Source organism: Temnothorax curvispinosus, unplaced genomic scaffold (assembly GCF_003070985.1).
Source record: "Temnothorax curvispinosus isolate PA1 unplaced genomic scaffold, ASM307098v1 QBEX01003210.1, whole genome shotgun sequence".
Classification (NCBI taxonomy): domain Eukaryota; kingdom Metazoa; phylum Arthropoda; class Insecta; order Hymenoptera; family Formicidae; genus Temnothorax; species Temnothorax curvispinosus.
Window position 1 is genome coordinate 65,462 of NW_020212990.1, and position 17,888 is coordinate 83,349.

Sequence of the window (17,888 nt, forward strand, 5' to 3'; positions counted from 1 at the left end):
AAGTTTTTCTATTTCACTCCCAGAGCCTTTCTTCCCCAGGAAGAAAATCGAAGTTTCGAAAAGGATCGTGACAAAGATCTTAGTAGCGGAAAAGAGCTAACAAGAACCTCGAAGGGAGTCAAACAAGAACGCAGTTCGCTAACGTTCGCAAATCTATTTACGTTTTACTAACAATTCTTCTTATAAAAAACTGTTTTGATCCCCTTTTCATCGAAGTAGCTTCTCCCGCCTATTCGAGAACAAAACATCACGATCACGGTGATCAATCTTATACATATGTATACCGCATCGCCCTGAAAAAAACTTGACAGAGGATCTTTATGCATCTTGATGAATCTCTGATGGATCTTAATGAATTTCTTATTCAGGCTTGCATAAGATAATCGGAAGAAACGATCTTTGACGAAAACTCTAAACTGTTTCAGAACGGACTTGACGTAGGAAACAATAGGGGGAAAAAAATCAAAGGCCTCTTCATCCAACAAGTCACAATGGCGACTGTGACTTATCGGAGAAGAAATTTCAGACAGTCTCTAGACAGTCCCGGACACGATGTCGAAGATTAATTTATTCGACGGAATGCTCGTTTCGAAGAATCGATTGGAGGACGACAACGTCGACAACTAGAATTTCCGCGCGCGTAAAGATGCCTGTCATTTCCTCGATATTTCGCAAAAGCATATGGCTCCTTCGCAATCGCGAAGGGACATTGCGACAAACGCGCGACGTCCACCACCGTGTCCGGTCGTGATGTACGAGCCGTCTCGCGCAATAAATTCGCTCGCGGAGCGTCGCAAATAACTCTCCTCCGGTCTCTAACACCTCTTGATATAAAATTCAATCGTATCGCGGTCTACGGTTCCCATGGAACGCCCGCAGTAGGTGTTGCGGCGGATGACCAACCGCGCATTCCCGCTGAATGGCTCACGGAGTCGCGCAACTCGGACGATTCCCGAGGTGTTTGATATACGATCGAGTCGTTGTATCTTTTTTTTTTCTTTCTTTCGGAATCGGCTTTCGGGTAGAGACGCAGCTATGCGATTCCATCGAACGCGAGTGTGCGCGCGGCACGTGTGTAATCCAACAAATCACATAAAATGTATACCATCCCGCGCGATATACACGCGCGGCTAATGCCTGCAGGTCTATGCGGGCCTTGAACCTATTTTTTGCGTGCAACTATTTTCAGACATCCTCGCGTATGTACCGTAGAACGTATCTCGCTTTCCATCTCTTTTTTTCCCGTCATTTGTTACTGAAAAATAAATTACAATTTATCACTGAACTACTTCTAATTTGTAGATTGACGCAACTTGTCGTATCATTGCTTGTTGCATCACATTATTATACGCAATAATAAGTAACTCCATTACGTAAAATTTCGCATTGTGCAATGTCTCGTTTGTTTGAGTATATATTAAAAATTCGCGATCTCTCCCGGAAGCTTAACGCGGCTTTATACTTATACCGGGTCCTTTGGAAAGTGGAAGCAAGTATAGCTACAGGTTTTAACGCGCGAGGACTTCTAGTTTCTCTCCCGGTGCCACGTGTGCATATTTATTACGCCCATAAATTAGGAGAAAAGTGAGTAAACTCGACGATACGTTATTTATTATTATAAATTACCGTCGATCCCTTTGGTATATCAGCGATCGGCTAACGAAACATTTTACAGCGAAGTAGCTTTGAAGAGAGATACCGAACTCCAGAAAAAAGGGTCGACGAACTCTGTGCCTCGTGATAATCGTAACGTTCCAACGCTATGAAAAGAATTCCGAAGTTTGGGGAAAGTGTCGAAGCTACAAATGATCAATTTCAAATTTATGGGAAAAGAGAAAATCAGGGACATTTATAAAGAACGATTTTTTTCCGACAAAACTAAAAATATCTTATGTGAAAAACGTCAACTTAATTTTACGTCAAACGATAGTAATGTCTTTGTCGTTTTACGACGACGTAAAACAATTTAATGTTAACGCACCCGGATAAAAGGTCGCGACGACGGATAATACTCCCTTTTAACATCGCTATCTTTCAGCTTCGTGTTGCAAGTGTGCAATCGTAACACACGGCGCGGATCGTAAATATTTACAAAGTGCGGTGAATCGGTGTGCGCAATCGAGTGCAGCATATAGCATTTACGATTAATGCACGTGTGCGATTCGAGAGGCGTTCCTCCCCGGCACTTCCGGCATTCACCAAAAATCAACTTGTGCCTGCGTGTATTTTTATAACAACGACAACGATGCCGATAATTAAAATAACGGTAACAACGACAGCCCGATGTAGAATTCACCGAGCGATGGAAAATATATTTAGCGTCCCAACGCGACTTTATGCTAATCGAGCTCACGCTACGACGGAACACAAAGCTCCGGGTAGATTTATCATCTTCATAATCGGGTGGAATTAACTGGCCTGCGCGCGCGCGACGCGTATAAAGAATCGCGGCCGGGACGACGGTTTTCTGAAGCTTGATCTCTGACTCACCATTCCGTGACAAAGGCTGACACTGACCGCTGAACTTGGATCGCCGTCGACTGACCCGCTGTAGAAGCAGCCCAAGTGATGACCGGCGTGTTCCCTCCTCGTTGTGTTCTCGCTCATGTGTGTCACCTGCATCAACGTCATCGTGAGAAAAGGCTAATTAAGGCTGTCAATTAAATAGCGAAACGGCCCACCAGAGTAGCGGCTCCCAGCTCGTTTCGCTTCAACCTCTCTCTCTCTTTCTCCGGTTTTTGTACAAAGATATCGCGATTATAAAAACAGTTATAATTTTATGACGTTTTAGGCAATTATGTAAGATGATTTAGCAACGGAGAGGAATGTCACTCGATCGGTTCCTCTCACCTTTATGTCGGGAGATACAAAACTGGCGTCATGTGCCAGCCGCAAGCGAAATCGCCTTCCAAAGGCGGTAAATTCGTATTGCGGGTGAGGGTCCCAGACTTCGGCCGTTGCGTGCCGAAAGTGACCACTGTGATGCCTCTTCGCCGTGGAAAACTGCTCGGCTGAAAACACGAAGAAATTTGGTTAAATAGAGCAGATTACAAACGAAATGAGATAATCAAAAAATTAGAGGGAGGGTATAAACAGGAACCTGCTAATAATTTTCAATTTCGACACACATTGACGTATGTATATATATCTTCTGTATAATTATATATTCTAGTGCTTGAACTTATATACGGATTTTGTATACAATTTCAAACACACATACACATACACGTATATTAAGGGAGATTCTATTTATGTACTTCAGACACTTACGTGGATCTTCATACTGATTTTGACTAATTTTTAAAGGCTTGACGTACTCCAGATTGCCCTTAGCGGACGGCAACATGTCGATCGACGACGTGCCATTGAATTCTTTCGTATTTCGTATTCCTTCGGGAAGCACTGAAACAAAAACCAATTAATCGTGTATGATTTATATTAATAAAAAGCATTTAACGTTTTAACAAATTTTGACAAAATATAGTATCTTCGTAGCGTTTATTAATTTAAATAATCTGAACAGAAAGTTTCGAAAATTTACATTTCGAAACTTATATACAATTAGAATAGACAATTCAGTGAAAACCACGCGGGTCTCCTTCAACTTGCATAAGCAGGTAAAAACGTGTCGATTCATTCGAGTCTCATTTTCCGTTAGTACCCCTCAGCTTTTCTCTCGAAAGAGATCGTCAGTTATGTTATTTAACCACTAGTTAAAATTTTATTATCGATCGCGGATATTTTTATTCGAATGGCAACGTTAAATATGACTCATCGAAAGATAAAACGGCTTTATACGCTCGAATGTTGACTGACACTAATTACCAAGCGGCCGAAGGAGCCAATCTATTAGTATAAACTGAGTAACTGCGCGTAATTACGATAGGCCAGCACATTCTACGATGTTTCTACGAGCATCTTACCGATTCTCCGCGATCCGGTCGGGCGATTTGCCTTGTCTTTTTACGTTATACGTATCGGGCGTTTATTATACACCGGAGTGCGATTCAATGTTCACTAATTTAGGTTTAACGGCGAACCGTGGAACACCGGTATGGGACCTTGAGGAAATTGTTCGCGGAATAAACGCGGCGAGCGGAATCGCCTCGCCTAATTATATCGGACCCTACCTATAACACTCCCCGGCTCTCCCGGTAGTACGGCGTCTGGAGGAACACATACCTTTCACACGCACCGGTTCTATAATTAACGCACGACAGTTTTCGCGAGAGACGTATCGAATGTCAGGTCTGAATCACGGGTCATGAGATAAACGCCGGAATGCCTTACAAACCGAATTTACGATCTCGTATATATACACACGGCGTGTGCCCCATACGCGCACACACGCCCGATCTTTTTTTATCTCCTCTCGAATAAAATATCAAGAGACGTGTGCTCGCGAAAAGGAAACGCTATGCAGCTGTATATATGTGGCACCGTGAAAGATTACGGAACAAAGGGACACCATGTCGCGCGCCGGGTAGATTAAGCCCGGTTGCAAAACGCGAACACGTGGGCGAACACTAGGAGAGTGCAGCGTCGAGCCGTTGCACAATTCCGGGACGTTACGCGGATATTCAAATGGGAAAGGCGAGACGATCTTGGTAGAGCCAGGTAGATCTTAGGTCGCGCTGAAGACATCGTTGGCTGCGTAGTTATCCGTTTTGTTATCCGTTCATTTGTTGCCAGCGTGCTCGGCACGAATGCGTTAAGGTCTCTACCCAGGCCGATTTGCATAGCCGCCGCATCAGTATACGTGCACGCACAACGAGATCATTCACGTGTGTCTATCATTATGACGCGTTTAACGTAATGAGACGCAACAAAACGAGCGGATATCTTGTATATTAAATGCGTAATCGATCGATTTTTACCGCGCGTATACCCATTACGCAACGTTCGTTTGAATAGGACATTATCCTCAACATTAGACGGGCACTTCTCGAGTTTTAACGAGTCATGTTTAGATATTAGATATAAATGATCTTAGATCAATCTCGCACTTTGATCCACGGATGTTCTGAATCAAGCCTCTCTCCATTGAAAATTCGATGGAGTTACTCATCTCACTCTTTATCGCATATATGACTGAATTTGATGATAGAGATTTTTTTCTTCATTTGCGGATATATGTAGATAAAACGCTGCGGTATGCCTGTAAGTAACAACAAGTAGATCAGGTTTATATATTCACGCGATAAAAAAGGAAAAGTAATAATCTTGTAGATTTATGTAACGTGTAATAATCTTTGCAAGATACCGTTAACATGCATCAAATGCTAACTTTATACTATTGCCGTCGTTGGCTACATTTTTTAACTGCATTTCTTTAATTACAAAGCCTGTCTAAGAAAGAAGAAGGATCGGAGGGCTAGAGTAACTGCCCACTGCAAGAAGAAGATACTGGTTAAAGAACACTAAAGTCTTTCCTTAGTCGAACTACAAGACAAAGTCCAACAATAAGAAAAAGAAGAAGAAGAAGAAGAATATATGCAATGCAAATGTAATGCATTGATGCATAAGTATCCATCTAACGAGCGTTGCAGTACGTTCCCGTACGTTAACGACCTAAAACAGAAATGCGCGGTCTGTGTACGCCAGAAAAACTTAAAAACACGCTATATGTGTTTAGCATCTCGAAATATACGTCACCACATCCAAACGCGTGGCGAAGTTTACGTTTTCGTCACGTTGCACGATGCATTTCGTTGCCGTACGCGCGGAACTGTTTGCCGAAACTGCAAGGAGTAAGAGTAATTGTCCGTTTCAACTTCCTCCGCGCGAAATTCATCTATAAAGCGTATTATTCCTGAAAACATCAACGGAAACGTGCCGGACGTGCGCTACCCCCTTTCGAACGACACGTTTGTTTTGCGCCCTAAAATTCGCAAAAAGAATCCCTTCCCTCCCAACGGTAACAATAACCGCTTCCGTTCCATTTCTATAAGCGAGACGTGCGAGTAAGCCATAAATATCTTCTGCATTTTAAGTGCAGAGTTAAAATTACATCGTAATTTTTCGCAGTGATTTCGCGCGAGAAGGGAACGTTGTATTGCATATTTATTATTGCAAGAAAGCAAAGTATGCGCGACAATTACATTTGCAAAAAAGTTAACTTATCATCGAATTATCCTATCCGATAACGAAACAGCTGCAGATAATTCGAAATCATTCCTCAAAAACCTTGAATATGAAGAGTCCTTGAAACGTTCTACAATTCTTTCGCATACGCCAGAAACGCCAATTACTGTTTCTTAGAATAATAATTAAAATTTTTTCTGCCTCTTTTATTAATAATTACCACGGTAATCCTGTTGATTGTTTAATTGAAAGTTGGAATGATAATAAAACTCTATAAATAGCAGCCGCAGCTTTTACGCACGTAATCATATCTCTGCGGTTATGTCGAAAAGAAGAGATAACAAAAACTAAATTAACGAAAGAAAAGAAAATACATAATCTCCATATTTCGATATGAACCACAAGACTTCTATTCTATCTTATCAATATTTCTAATATGTTTTCGCACATATTGAAACAGAGAAAAATTAGAATAATCCCCCGTTAAAAACAATCCCCCATTAACGCCTCTAAGAGAAGTTATATTGCTCCGTAAGATTTAAAGAAATAATTTTTGCCAGGGATACGTTCTGCGAACCGACCTACAACGAAATCTCTGGGTGTCACGTGTCGTTGAACTGTGGCGTTTGGGTGACATTGTTTCCCCCACGTACAAAAGATCCATTCTCATTACTGCCAGACCGCTCCTCTCGCGTAAACGTTTACGCTTCGTCTCGGCTGTGCCGAGTGACACTCATTCGCCTGCCTCTGCCGTGCCACAAGGCGGACACTGTTCGTGAGAGAAAGAATGTCTGCAGTGTCCCGTGCGCGTTGCCGTTTAATTACCGTATCGAAACACGATCCTGGAAACACACGAGAGACGTAAATCATCCAGCCGGAAAATACGGAAGATCGACTAAAAATATAATCCTCACTCTCTAGATGTATTTTCTCAATTTAAGTTAAAAATTGCCCAGAATTCTCCAAGGCTCAAAAGAATGTTTGATCGTACCGTTAACGAAGTCATTAATTTGTATTAATTTAATGGAGAGATTAAACGTATCATTGAATTATTAACTACGTATGCAAGTGCGCTTAATCTTACCACACATGTGGCAGTATAATCTGTTTCTTTACGACTTCTGGATATAGATAAAATCTCCTTCGCGTTTCACTAACTACTTACTTCTGAGGCAATGTGAAAGAAAGAGTTTCGAAAAGGAAGAGAGAAAACTTTTCTAGGTTCACAAACTGAGTTAGAAATGTATCACGCTTACGCAAGTAAGTTGTAACTTGCTATATGCCCAGTTTCATCGGCAAACATGATCTCAGCGAATCGTGTTAATAACTTTTAATGCAGACATGTTTCAAGAAGGCAGTAAAGTTATATCTCACTTTGCAGAGTCAACTGCAACGTCAGCACGGCAAATAAGTTTGGAGCACGGCAGTTTATTCTGAATAGCGACAATATAAACACTTGCCACCGTATTATTACTGAACTAGATTAGATACTGCAGAATTTATGCAACCGATCGGTCGGTCGAGACGAAAGTAAAACGTGTTAATGTCAATGCCTATCAATTTGAATACTTACTCCAAGTATACATACTACAGTTAATAAATAGATCTATATTATTTCTCGAAATTTTCCTCTCTAATAAAATATATCCCTGACACAAAGAATTGACTTTACATCCGTAACATAATTATTATAAAAAATAATTCGAATTCTCATTTGAAAGGGAAAACTTGAATACGATTTTAAAATCGTGGAAAAATTAAATGATGTGAAAAAATTAATTACGTATATACTACAAGAAAATATAGCGAAAATTACGTTATCAGAAATCTATCTTCGACATCATGCAGGAACTGCGAAAGAATAAAGCAAGGTCTGCCACGCTAAAATTTATTAAAAATTGAACGGAGCGGGATAACGGAGCAAAGGTGGCACAAAATTGCGGGCGGCATTGGTGCCGCTAAGGTTCAAGACCATCGAACGCTAGCGTATCGTCCCAGAGTACCGGCTGGCTTTGGCTATTTTAACTCGAATATAGTCTCAGACGTAAATTATGACCGGTGCGACCGATATATCCTGCGAAGCACAGTGGTCCGAGTTCTGTAGATCCGACCGAAATGTTTATACGGACAAGAGGCTTGAACGTCTGGCAGCAATATCGCATCCTATGCATTCGCGGCGCCTCGTCAGCGCCAGAGTAAATCTTTCCGAGGTGCTTCAAACATCATTCGGTTCTTGGGTCAATCAAAGATACGACGTTTCGTAGATCTACCTGCCTGTTCAAGCGATTCCCGCGTTCAGTCCAACCAAACAACGAATTTTCTCCCATCTGTCGAAACAAATTATCAGTCTATTTCAAGATCGTTTATAGCTTCCGAGTATCTAAATACACGCAAGGCGTGTTAAATGTTAATATACAATTCAAATACACGAAAACGCATCGCTCAATCGAGGCCCTCGACAATACTTGTTATCTTATGTTTTATGCAAAAACCTAAAGTCCTCTTACACGAGATACGCGCGCTTCCTTTAGAATTTCAGTGAAGTCCGTGGTATTAAATCAAGATTATTATTCAGACATGACACATAAAGTAGCGTAACAAAGCTTCGACGTCTTCGAAAATTTATCGATGTCGCCTTCTAATAACCGGTCAGCCTGTTAAGAAAGAAAGGATGTTCATTGCGTGGGAGAGCAAGAGGAATGGAGTTCTCTGATCAAACACCTTCCAGCGAATGCTTTTACAGGAACGTATAGACACAAGATTGCTCTTTCTCCTCGATCAATATGGATCTATTACGAATTCGAGTTCGTCGTTGTCGATGTCAGAAGTTAAATTGGAAGAGCCCGGGGATCTCGAGAATGCGGGTTTGTACAAACACGTATACGTCGCTATACATCCAACCTCCTGCCTAAGCGAGATAGCACGATGAGGTGACTTGGGCAAACTCGTTAATAAAGAATTTCCGTAGGTGCATTGCATTCGTGCGTTACTCCGGACATTTACGGAGAGACGGTGCGTTAGCACGTTGCTGCATCATGCCGGCTAATATGGGCTAACAATCAAGGCCTCGCTTGAACGGCACGCAACACTTTAGAACGTAGTCCAAGAGCAACTAGTAATGGAACTCAGGAAACACGGCGCGCGGCGCGAACAATTAAAGTATATACCCGAAGGGGAAAATTGCAAAATCGACGGCATGGCGTACTGGCGATTATAAGAAGACAACTTTGACAGCGTTTTGCGTCTCGCGAGGATATAAACCGTGTAATATACAGACTGGTAATAGCCGAGATGCCAGCCGGTTTACGCAATATTAAATCCGCAAATAATACGATGTCAAATTTTTTAATAGAAATATCTGAAAAAAAATCCATCTATCTCTTGCAAGACTTTAACATCCGGCTATTTTTTTTTCAAGTTTTTTACCTTCAAAATTAGATTACAAAGTTCCTTTTATGGAGTCTGAAAAACACCAAACAGACTATTAAATTTACATTACATTTGGAGTTCAGACCATCGCGTCTGGGCCTTGTAAATTCGTTTCGTTCCACGTTGTACACGAGTCGAACAGGATGTCCTCGTCGGCAGGGAGTTCGAAAAGGTGTACGAAAACGAACGCGGTAACAGACGCTTAACGATGACGACGTTGGTGCTTAGTTGAACGCGTGATACCCGCGTCTGCTGACCCTGGCAGAAACACGAGCCTTCGCGACGTACGCACTTTTAGTGGCGTTCGCCGCTCGAACGCGGCCTGCACTTTTAGTTACATCAACGTGCCTTCTTCGTTTCTCCCTTCTGCGAGCCGCACGTTCGTATCGTACGTACGTATCTATCCTACGCTCGTGTAGGCGCGATGTTTTGTGTCACGATGCCAACGTGGCCATGCAAAGAGAATACGTCTTATCAACGAGGGCGCGCGCGCGCGCGCGCGATGTCACACGAGGCAGTCGCGATTATGCGTTGTATGCGTTTTGAGGAACGAGCTTGCCGGCAAATTCGCGAAAACGTATATCTCTACCTCATTACAACGATATCGCTTCTCGGAACATTCGCTTGGGAACGGAGGAGGAGGAGGAGGATAGGGTTTCGCAACAGCCGAAAAAGATACTTGAATTTCCGAGTCCCAGACGCTCACCTCGGTTAAGACAGACCGCGAACGAAAAACATCCGTACGTGTGTGGAAATTTACCTTTTTTAGAGGGAAAAAAAAATACATCGTTGATTAGAAAGGAGAGTGACATGAGTCATTAAAAATAGCCTCCTCGCACCTTTTCAGGCCTCACCATCTTTCGTGCGGATAATTATTTTTGCGCAAGAAAATCACGAGTTGCAAAAGATGCGCGGAGAGAAGAACGACAGAGTCGCGGTAAAGCACGCGATGCGGACATATTTTTGTATGAAACACGGATGTTGTTGTTGTACGTACGGATTTTATATACGCTCGCGCCTATGTGCTTACACGTAATAATGCACGGCACACATTCTTTTATATACGCTGCGCATTAAGAATATCGAAAGCATCGTGGTTTCAAGACGTCCCAAGACGGCAGTCTTGGTCTGAGTATTGACACAGCGTTTTATCATGGCTATTAGAATTTTAATGCTATACGCTCGTTTCTGTGTGAGAAGAAAATAATCTTCGCTGCTTACTGTAGCAATGTAGGTACTTAAATAAGCGCGATCATTTAATCCGTCTATTGAAATCTAACGAAATCTAAGCACCGCGAGCCGTTATTCGAAAGTCAAACTCGGTAGAAATGCTTTTCTGCGAATTAAAGAACGTTTCTCTCACAGCGAATGCTACCGAGAACGCAAGAAAATCTGCGGACAAATAGAAAGTCCACGTACAAAGGAACAAACGTATAAGTTGTAAGGAGCATGAGAAGAAGGAATTCGTGGGTGAATGCGCTTTGAGTAGCGGCCTTTGCAATGTCGACTCGTGCCTGAGATACGTGTTAATTCCCCATAAATCAATCGAGCTTGCTAGTCTAGCTGGTCTAGCACTGATAAATCCACACAATGTCATTTGACTTGACCTAAAAGAACTGAAAATTCTCGTTACATCGCGGAAACATGTGTATATATTTGCATATCTTCGCGTCTTAAGCTTTATTTTAAAGTCAAAGAGTTTCTCCGTCAATAAAAGGGACAAGCGAACAGATAACTAAGACTCACCCTCATTCGTGAGATTCTGCTCGATAGATTCGAACGTCGTAACCAGATCCGTCGTGGCGATGCGGCGTAGACCGTCGATCTGCTTCCTCCTCGTTTCATTGACGACACCATCGATCGTCGAATTCTTCCGTATCCGGCCGAGATTCTCGATCCTGTCTACGTTGCGCACGTCCGACCACAAGATTACTAGGAGTATCACGAGCAAAACGATGGCGAGGGCCGCGCCAATCGTGGCGACGCGATTCGAAATTCGCGACATCTCTGCAAGTCCCACTGGTGCACGCGCATCTATTCGTCCGTTCGAAACGTCTGTTCAGCGTTTCCGCACGCTATTTCGAAAGCGATCACTAATGTACCCGGTATATAGGTATAAGTATATATCACCGAGAGACCGATCTTCGCATCGATCTCACCGCGCGTCAATCGATCATCCCGAGCGCGTCATTGGACGACGATTATCGCGGATACTCCGAAGCGTTCGAGAGCCGAGAGAGCCTCTGGTACCTTCGCCTCCGGTATCCATAAAACCCTCGCAACAGACAGAGATCTCAAGGTCTCTCCTCCTCCTCCTCTCGATTCTCGTTTTCCTCGCAAACGACTCGCCAGCAGAATGCAACGAGGATCGGCGCAACGTCCATTAAAGAACGCGCTGGGTCTCGTCCTGCGCGTCCTGGTCTTATCTCTCTCGGAGGACCTCGACCATACCGCTTGCGCCTGTGTGCTTGTGCAATGCGTATAGATCTGATTACGCGGAGAATGGCCGGCTGGAAGAGTAGAAACGCATCGCGCCGATTGTACGCTCAGGAGCGAGTATTATAGCTCATTCTCTAGCCCGGCGTTCTCGATCCGATCGTTCTCCTCTTGCTTCGCTCGCCTCGCTTCACACCGCCGGAAGCTTACGTCTGTCGCGCCAGCTTCGTCGCGCTCCTTCCCTCGACGATCCCCCGAGAAGCATTTCCAAATTGACGAAGCGACGAGAGCACGCGTAATCGGGTCGATGACCGACGACGACGACGACGACGACGACGACGACGAGACGATCGAAACCTTCGGTTTTCACGTGGGGCGCCCGAACTTTACGAGCGCCGACTGGAGTTTATCCGCGCCGTACAGATTCAATCTTCTCTCTCGGGCTGCTGAGCGACGCTTTCCTGAAACCAAACAAACGATTTCTCGTCAGCGGGAGATTAAATCGACGCGGCAACCTTGTCTCGTATTTATTTTTCGTGTTTCCTTGAGGGATAATGCTTTCTGTCAAGATAGATTTGAAAGGAGCTTAAAATCACGTCGTGTCGCTCGTCAAGGCTGAACGAAGGAAAATATAAATATAGCTTTTTACTCCCGTCTTTCTTAGAGACAGCGATATTCTTAGGGGAGGGATGTCCAAGTTTCGGGAGGCGAAGCTTAAATCCGCCGCGTCATCAAGGCCGGGCGCGAGTGAAATATAAAAGCTGCTCGGCGCGCGGCTGCCGACCTCGGGAATCTCTTAAGGTCTGGGTCAAACTATTCTCGTCGCGTATATCGCATGCACCAAGTTTGATCAATCGGTTAGACGATCGATAAATCTTTGTCTCGTAATTTCACTGAATCCGCCATCTCGCTTCTCCTCGGACAGGCGTAATATATATACGGTATTTCCACGACGACCACTTTCTCCATCGATCAGAGACCTGATTGGCGATATTGGATATATTAATATGCGTATTTAAGTGCACAATAATATCTAATGTAAGAGGACATTGCCATTTATTTGTCGCTCAACAACTACCTAAAGAAACAAACATCTTGTAGATATAAAGACAATTTACCTTATCATTCTTATCAATAAAATGTTTATTAAATGTAGGAAAAATCCGGATAACGTGAAATCTATTTGAAATTGGCTGAACGATGTGGTTTTGTTATCCATTTGTTCTTTCCAAAGTATGATCCGTAAAAAATTCTTTTTCCGCATCTCGAAAATTAGTGTTATCTTATTTTTCAACGAAAACATCAATTCCAGATTTGTCAAGAAATTTTCCATTAAAATTAATCCTGCGAATTGATCGATAATGTATCTTCGAAATTATTAATACAAATGATCGCGAGACAGAAGGTCGTTTTCGTTGAACAAAAAGGGGAACGATCTTTCGCGAAATAATTCCTCTGACTTCGCTGTAATTAATGATTAACGACGTGGGTGAAAGGATGGGCGTAAATTGCGTTATCGTCTCGTCGTGCCGAAACTCCATCTCGGAAACAAATACTTTGATTAAAAGATTGATGATGAGCGTCACGCCGCCTTGCAATGCTGATGCGGAATGTAAAATTAACGTCGGACAACTCCGTCGCGTTCCTTATCAAAGCTTCATCGTATAAAGCTTGATTCATGCAGCGCAGCCGCCGACAAAAAATGAATCGGAGGCATCGGTGGAACAAATTGCTCGTTCATTGACGCTATCCGCTCGATAGATCTGTATCGCGCGTCGGTATAAATTTAAAATTAAACACGGTAGTCGAAGGAGAATTTAATTCAACAACTATTATTGCTTTGTGAGGAAAGAAATTAGACACAGAAGGAAAGGAACGAAATGTTGAAAGATACGCGCATAATTGCATAAGAAAAGCGAGGGAGAATCCCTCGCGTTATCCAAGAAAATACACGAATAAGTTCCGAATATTTTAGAGTGTCCAACTTCACAGTTTCCTCCGTGATTTACGAGAATTCCTCACGTTGAGCAAGAAAATATGCAAATGCGAATCATAAAGCGGAGTTCCAAGGTACTTCGGAGCGTCCAACTTCACAGTTTCCTCCATGATTTATTAAGAATTCCCCGCGTTGTGCAAGAAAATACGCGAATGCGGACCACGAAGCAAAGTTTCGAATATTTTGGAGTGTCCGGCTCTACAGTTTTCTTCATGATTTACGAGAATTCCTCACGTTGTACAATGAAATACGGGAATGCGGTTCCTAAAGCGAAGGTTCAAGATACTTCGGAGGATCCAACCGCCGCGGTCTTCTTCGTGATCTACGAGAAAAGCAGCTGTTGTCAAGAATGAACACATCACTGACAAGAAAAACAGTAGCGATGACAATCGGAAAACCAAATATGCCAAAAAATAATGAATGAATTCTCCGTTTCGTTGTATACTACTATCTTACTTTTTCGAGCAAACGCAAATGTTCGCGGTTTGGCGGCTGACTAAAATCCGTGAACTAGAATCCGACGATTCTCCCGGGCCCGTCTGTCATCGACACGTCGATCCGGCCGGCACGTATATCGGTGACGATTAGCGGGGGCCTATCTCCATGCTCATAAATTACATTTGTGTATAACGTTCCTGCCGGCGGCTGCGTGAATCGGGCTTAACGTCGGGCGCCCGCGGACAAGACCGTGCGAGGCAAGGGGAGCGGAAACTAGATGGAAACCGGTAGTGTGCATTTTCAACTTGCGCGCACACACATACACGCGCGCGCACGCGAGCGCATACGCGCACCGCCTGATTTTAAACCGCCTATGTTGAATTTACACTCGCTGTGCACATGTTCCCACCTGCCTTGTCACGTACCGCTACGAGCGTTGACTCCAAATCTTGGTTTAATGCAAATAGCGGCTGCGCGCGCGCGCTTGCGGCTTACCGATAACTCCACCTTCTTCGAAGAGACGACGTCTGATTTACCGCCGAGGGCGAGGAGGAATCGCACAGGGAGGGGATGCAATCTTCCACGGCGGCGTTGATCGAAAATCCCGCATCTCCTTCGAGAGCGAGGACCGATCTAGGAGACCGCGAATCGATCTTTTAGATTCTAGAGAAGACTTCCCGCGACTTACAAGATGCGAATTGTGCGCGAACTCAAAGATGGGACCAAGAGAGAGCTCATCATCATCAGGCGGGCGTATCGCGCGCGAGCGCGCGCACGCACACGGTCCCTAGGCCTAAAAATACAAATTTAAATATTGCGTAACGCGCGCCGGCGGTAACTCATTTCCGCGCGGGCGAGAATCGGATACACCTGACACGACACGAGACGCGTGGCTCCTCGTCCGTCGTTAACGACGCGAAGTGTGCGGCGATTCGCGCGGAGAAGACTGCGAGAAGACACTTACCACTTACCACCCGCAGCAGCGCGGATTCGCCGAAACGCGAACCTGATGCCGCGTGCGTATAAGAGCGCGCGCGCGGCAACGGAATAATCCCGTGGGATGGGATGAGCCGGATGAGCGGCGAAACCGGTGGATCCGCGCGACCAGCGATCGTCGATCGATCGGACACAGGATCTTGATCTTCTCTTTCTCTCTCTCTCCGGCGCGGGAGCAGCGCGAGACGATCCGTGGAGCGTCTCCGACGATCGGCGATCGGCTCCGGGCGCGACGACGCCGGGCGATCGGATACGAGCGTGCGGATCACGACGCGACCGATCTGAACCGCTCGCACCGACTGAAGTGCGCTCCGGGCCGCCCGAGGCCTCCGCGACCTCCGCCGCCCCCTGCCCCCTCCGCCCCCCCCCCGCCCCGCCGACGCACACCGGCTACGGACGGACAACGATCTCGCCGTCGTATAATTCACGCTGCCTCCGCGGCTACCATACCCTACCGGGCGCAACGCACCCGGATAACGCGCCAAGATATACCTACCATATATCTTCTACCCCCCGAGACCATCGTCGAGCGGACGAGCGATTTAAACTGACCTGCGTTAACCGCGAAATTCGCCGTTCACCCGAAACTCCGGTTTCCCGCCCGCCATCGTTGGGCGCGAAACTTTTTAGGAGTGAAAAATTGCAATTTTTTCGACGCGTCAAAATAGGAAATTTTCGATGGGTACCTTATTCTTTTGTTCGTCGACAAGGATTGCCAAAATGCAGCCGAGGACTTCCTTTTATTCGCGAAAAGATAGGCGATAAGGCGATCGTGGATCTCGATCGACAACGCTCGTAAGAACTCCACTAGACACGTATAAATCGTGTTGCGCGTGCATTTATCGAACGATAAAAGGATTTGTGCGGTAATCTTTTTGGGAAGAAGCGGATACGCGGTTTCGCACGCGCGGCACACGCTGCGTGCTTGCAATTTCTAAAAAAAAAAAGAGATTCTTGAGCCGTCTTACTTGCCGCACCGTCGCGCATCTCGCGTCCTCCGAGAAGTCAGCCCCCTCGAGAGATTCAAATCCGCCACCTATCGCAATTCAATTTATCGAACTCTCGAAGGGCGCGAAATTTAAAGCGGGATGTATGTATGTATGTACATCTCCCGGCGACTCTAATTCTTAAAAGTATCTGAAAACACGCGCTCCAATTATCTCGACTAATTATCACTTACCCCAATTACAGATAAGAATTGCGAGAAGAAGGAAAGAGGAAAAGCAGAAGAGAATAAACTTATTGTTAGACAAGAGAAGGGTTAAACTGGAGAAGCTAGGAAATTATGAAGTTGAGAGTTTAGGTCAAAATCTTGAATTCTGAGTTTCGAGTTTAAAGTTTTAAATTTCGAAATTTGTGATAAATTTGAAAAGCCTACGCATACAAAAATAAGATAAGTAGTATTGAATGTCGATTTTTAAGATTCGATAAATATGAAAGGTTTACACATACAAGATTAATAGTAAATATTTAAAAAATCAAGATATAACGCAAAGTAAAGGTGTGCGTAACTATAACAGTAATTGTAAAAGCAAAAGTGTAATGTTAAGTAAACAAACTGTTGATGTGGAAAGAACAATGTAAAATAACGTACTGTACAGAAGTTCATCCAAAGCCGCGAGGGGCACGCGAATTAATAAAATACAATATACATACACTTACCCCCAATTATTTCAGAAAGACAATTCGCATATATATAAGATTTTTAATCGTCATCTTTTTTAAAAATATTCTAAACTCTAAAGTATCATCTCACTTTTAAGTATTATTTTTAAGTATCTGGAAAAACAAAATTATATCAAATAGAAGAGAAAATAGTTGAAAATAATTAATCAATCGCACCTCTTTCGTTTTGTCCTCAGCTGGGATGTAATCTCGAGTTAACGATGAGAATAAACCCGGACGAAAGAACGGGGATGGAAGACTATCTCAAAACAATGTGACTTTATTCGTTCATATGGTCGATTCATATGAAATTTACGTGTACTAAGTAGCTGTTACAATTACAAAGAGCAATTCTCGTTTACGCGAGAAACGTACCACCTGGTCTTCCGTTATTTTTTTTTTTTTGTTTCCAAGATATACCATTTTTCTTTCCCAGTTGTTCGTTCAATCGACATAGAACACGTACTATTATAATAAACGTTATCTAACGACGTACCTAGATCGTCGTCTCGTTCAGACAGTCGTCATTTAGATTCGGTCGCATTGCGCGCAGGGATACCCGCTACATCAATAACTCGTAATTAGTTGCACCTGTCACGAGCTTCGACTTCCGCCGACGTCGCGCGTGTATTGTCTCTTCTTTGCCGCCCGCAGCTTCCACTAACGAGCCGTTTAACGCTTGACAATTGGATCGTGCACTCTGAAGAGATGTTTAGCAAAAACAGATCTACCAGTAAATCGTTTGGCAAAGTAGAATATTGTATCCAAATATAGAGATATTTAAAACGAAGAGAAAACGACGCGTCGGCGATAGAATCATATATATATATATATATATATATAT

General features: G+C 43.9%; 1 protein-coding gene across 6 annotated transcripts in view; it reads right to left on the bottom strand.

The window, feature by feature from the left end:
* Window positions 1-15,663, bottom strand: part of LOC112452301 (A disintegrin and metalloproteinase with thrombospondin motifs 9) — a 37,418-nt gene extending 21,755 nt beyond the window's left edge. For all 6 annotated transcript variants that reach the window (XM_025012426.1, XM_025012422.1, XM_025012423.1 and 3 more), the window contains exons 1-5: window positions 15,348-15,663; window positions 11,260-12,410; window positions 3,271-3,402; window positions 2,851-3,011; window positions 2,491-2,616 (exon numbers count right to left, since the gene is read on the bottom strand). In XM_025012426.1, coding sequence (XP_024868194.1) covers window positions 2,491-2,616; window positions 2,851-3,011; window positions 3,271-3,402; window positions 11,260-11,518 — 678 coding nt within the window. In that variant the 5' untranslated portion in view covers window positions 11,519-12,410; window positions 15,348-15,663. The remainder of the gene's footprint in view (window positions 1-2,490; window positions 2,617-2,850; window positions 3,012-3,270; window positions 3,403-11,259; window positions 12,411-15,347) is intronic.
* Between the last annotated feature and the right edge of the window lie 2,225 nt (window positions 15,664-17,888).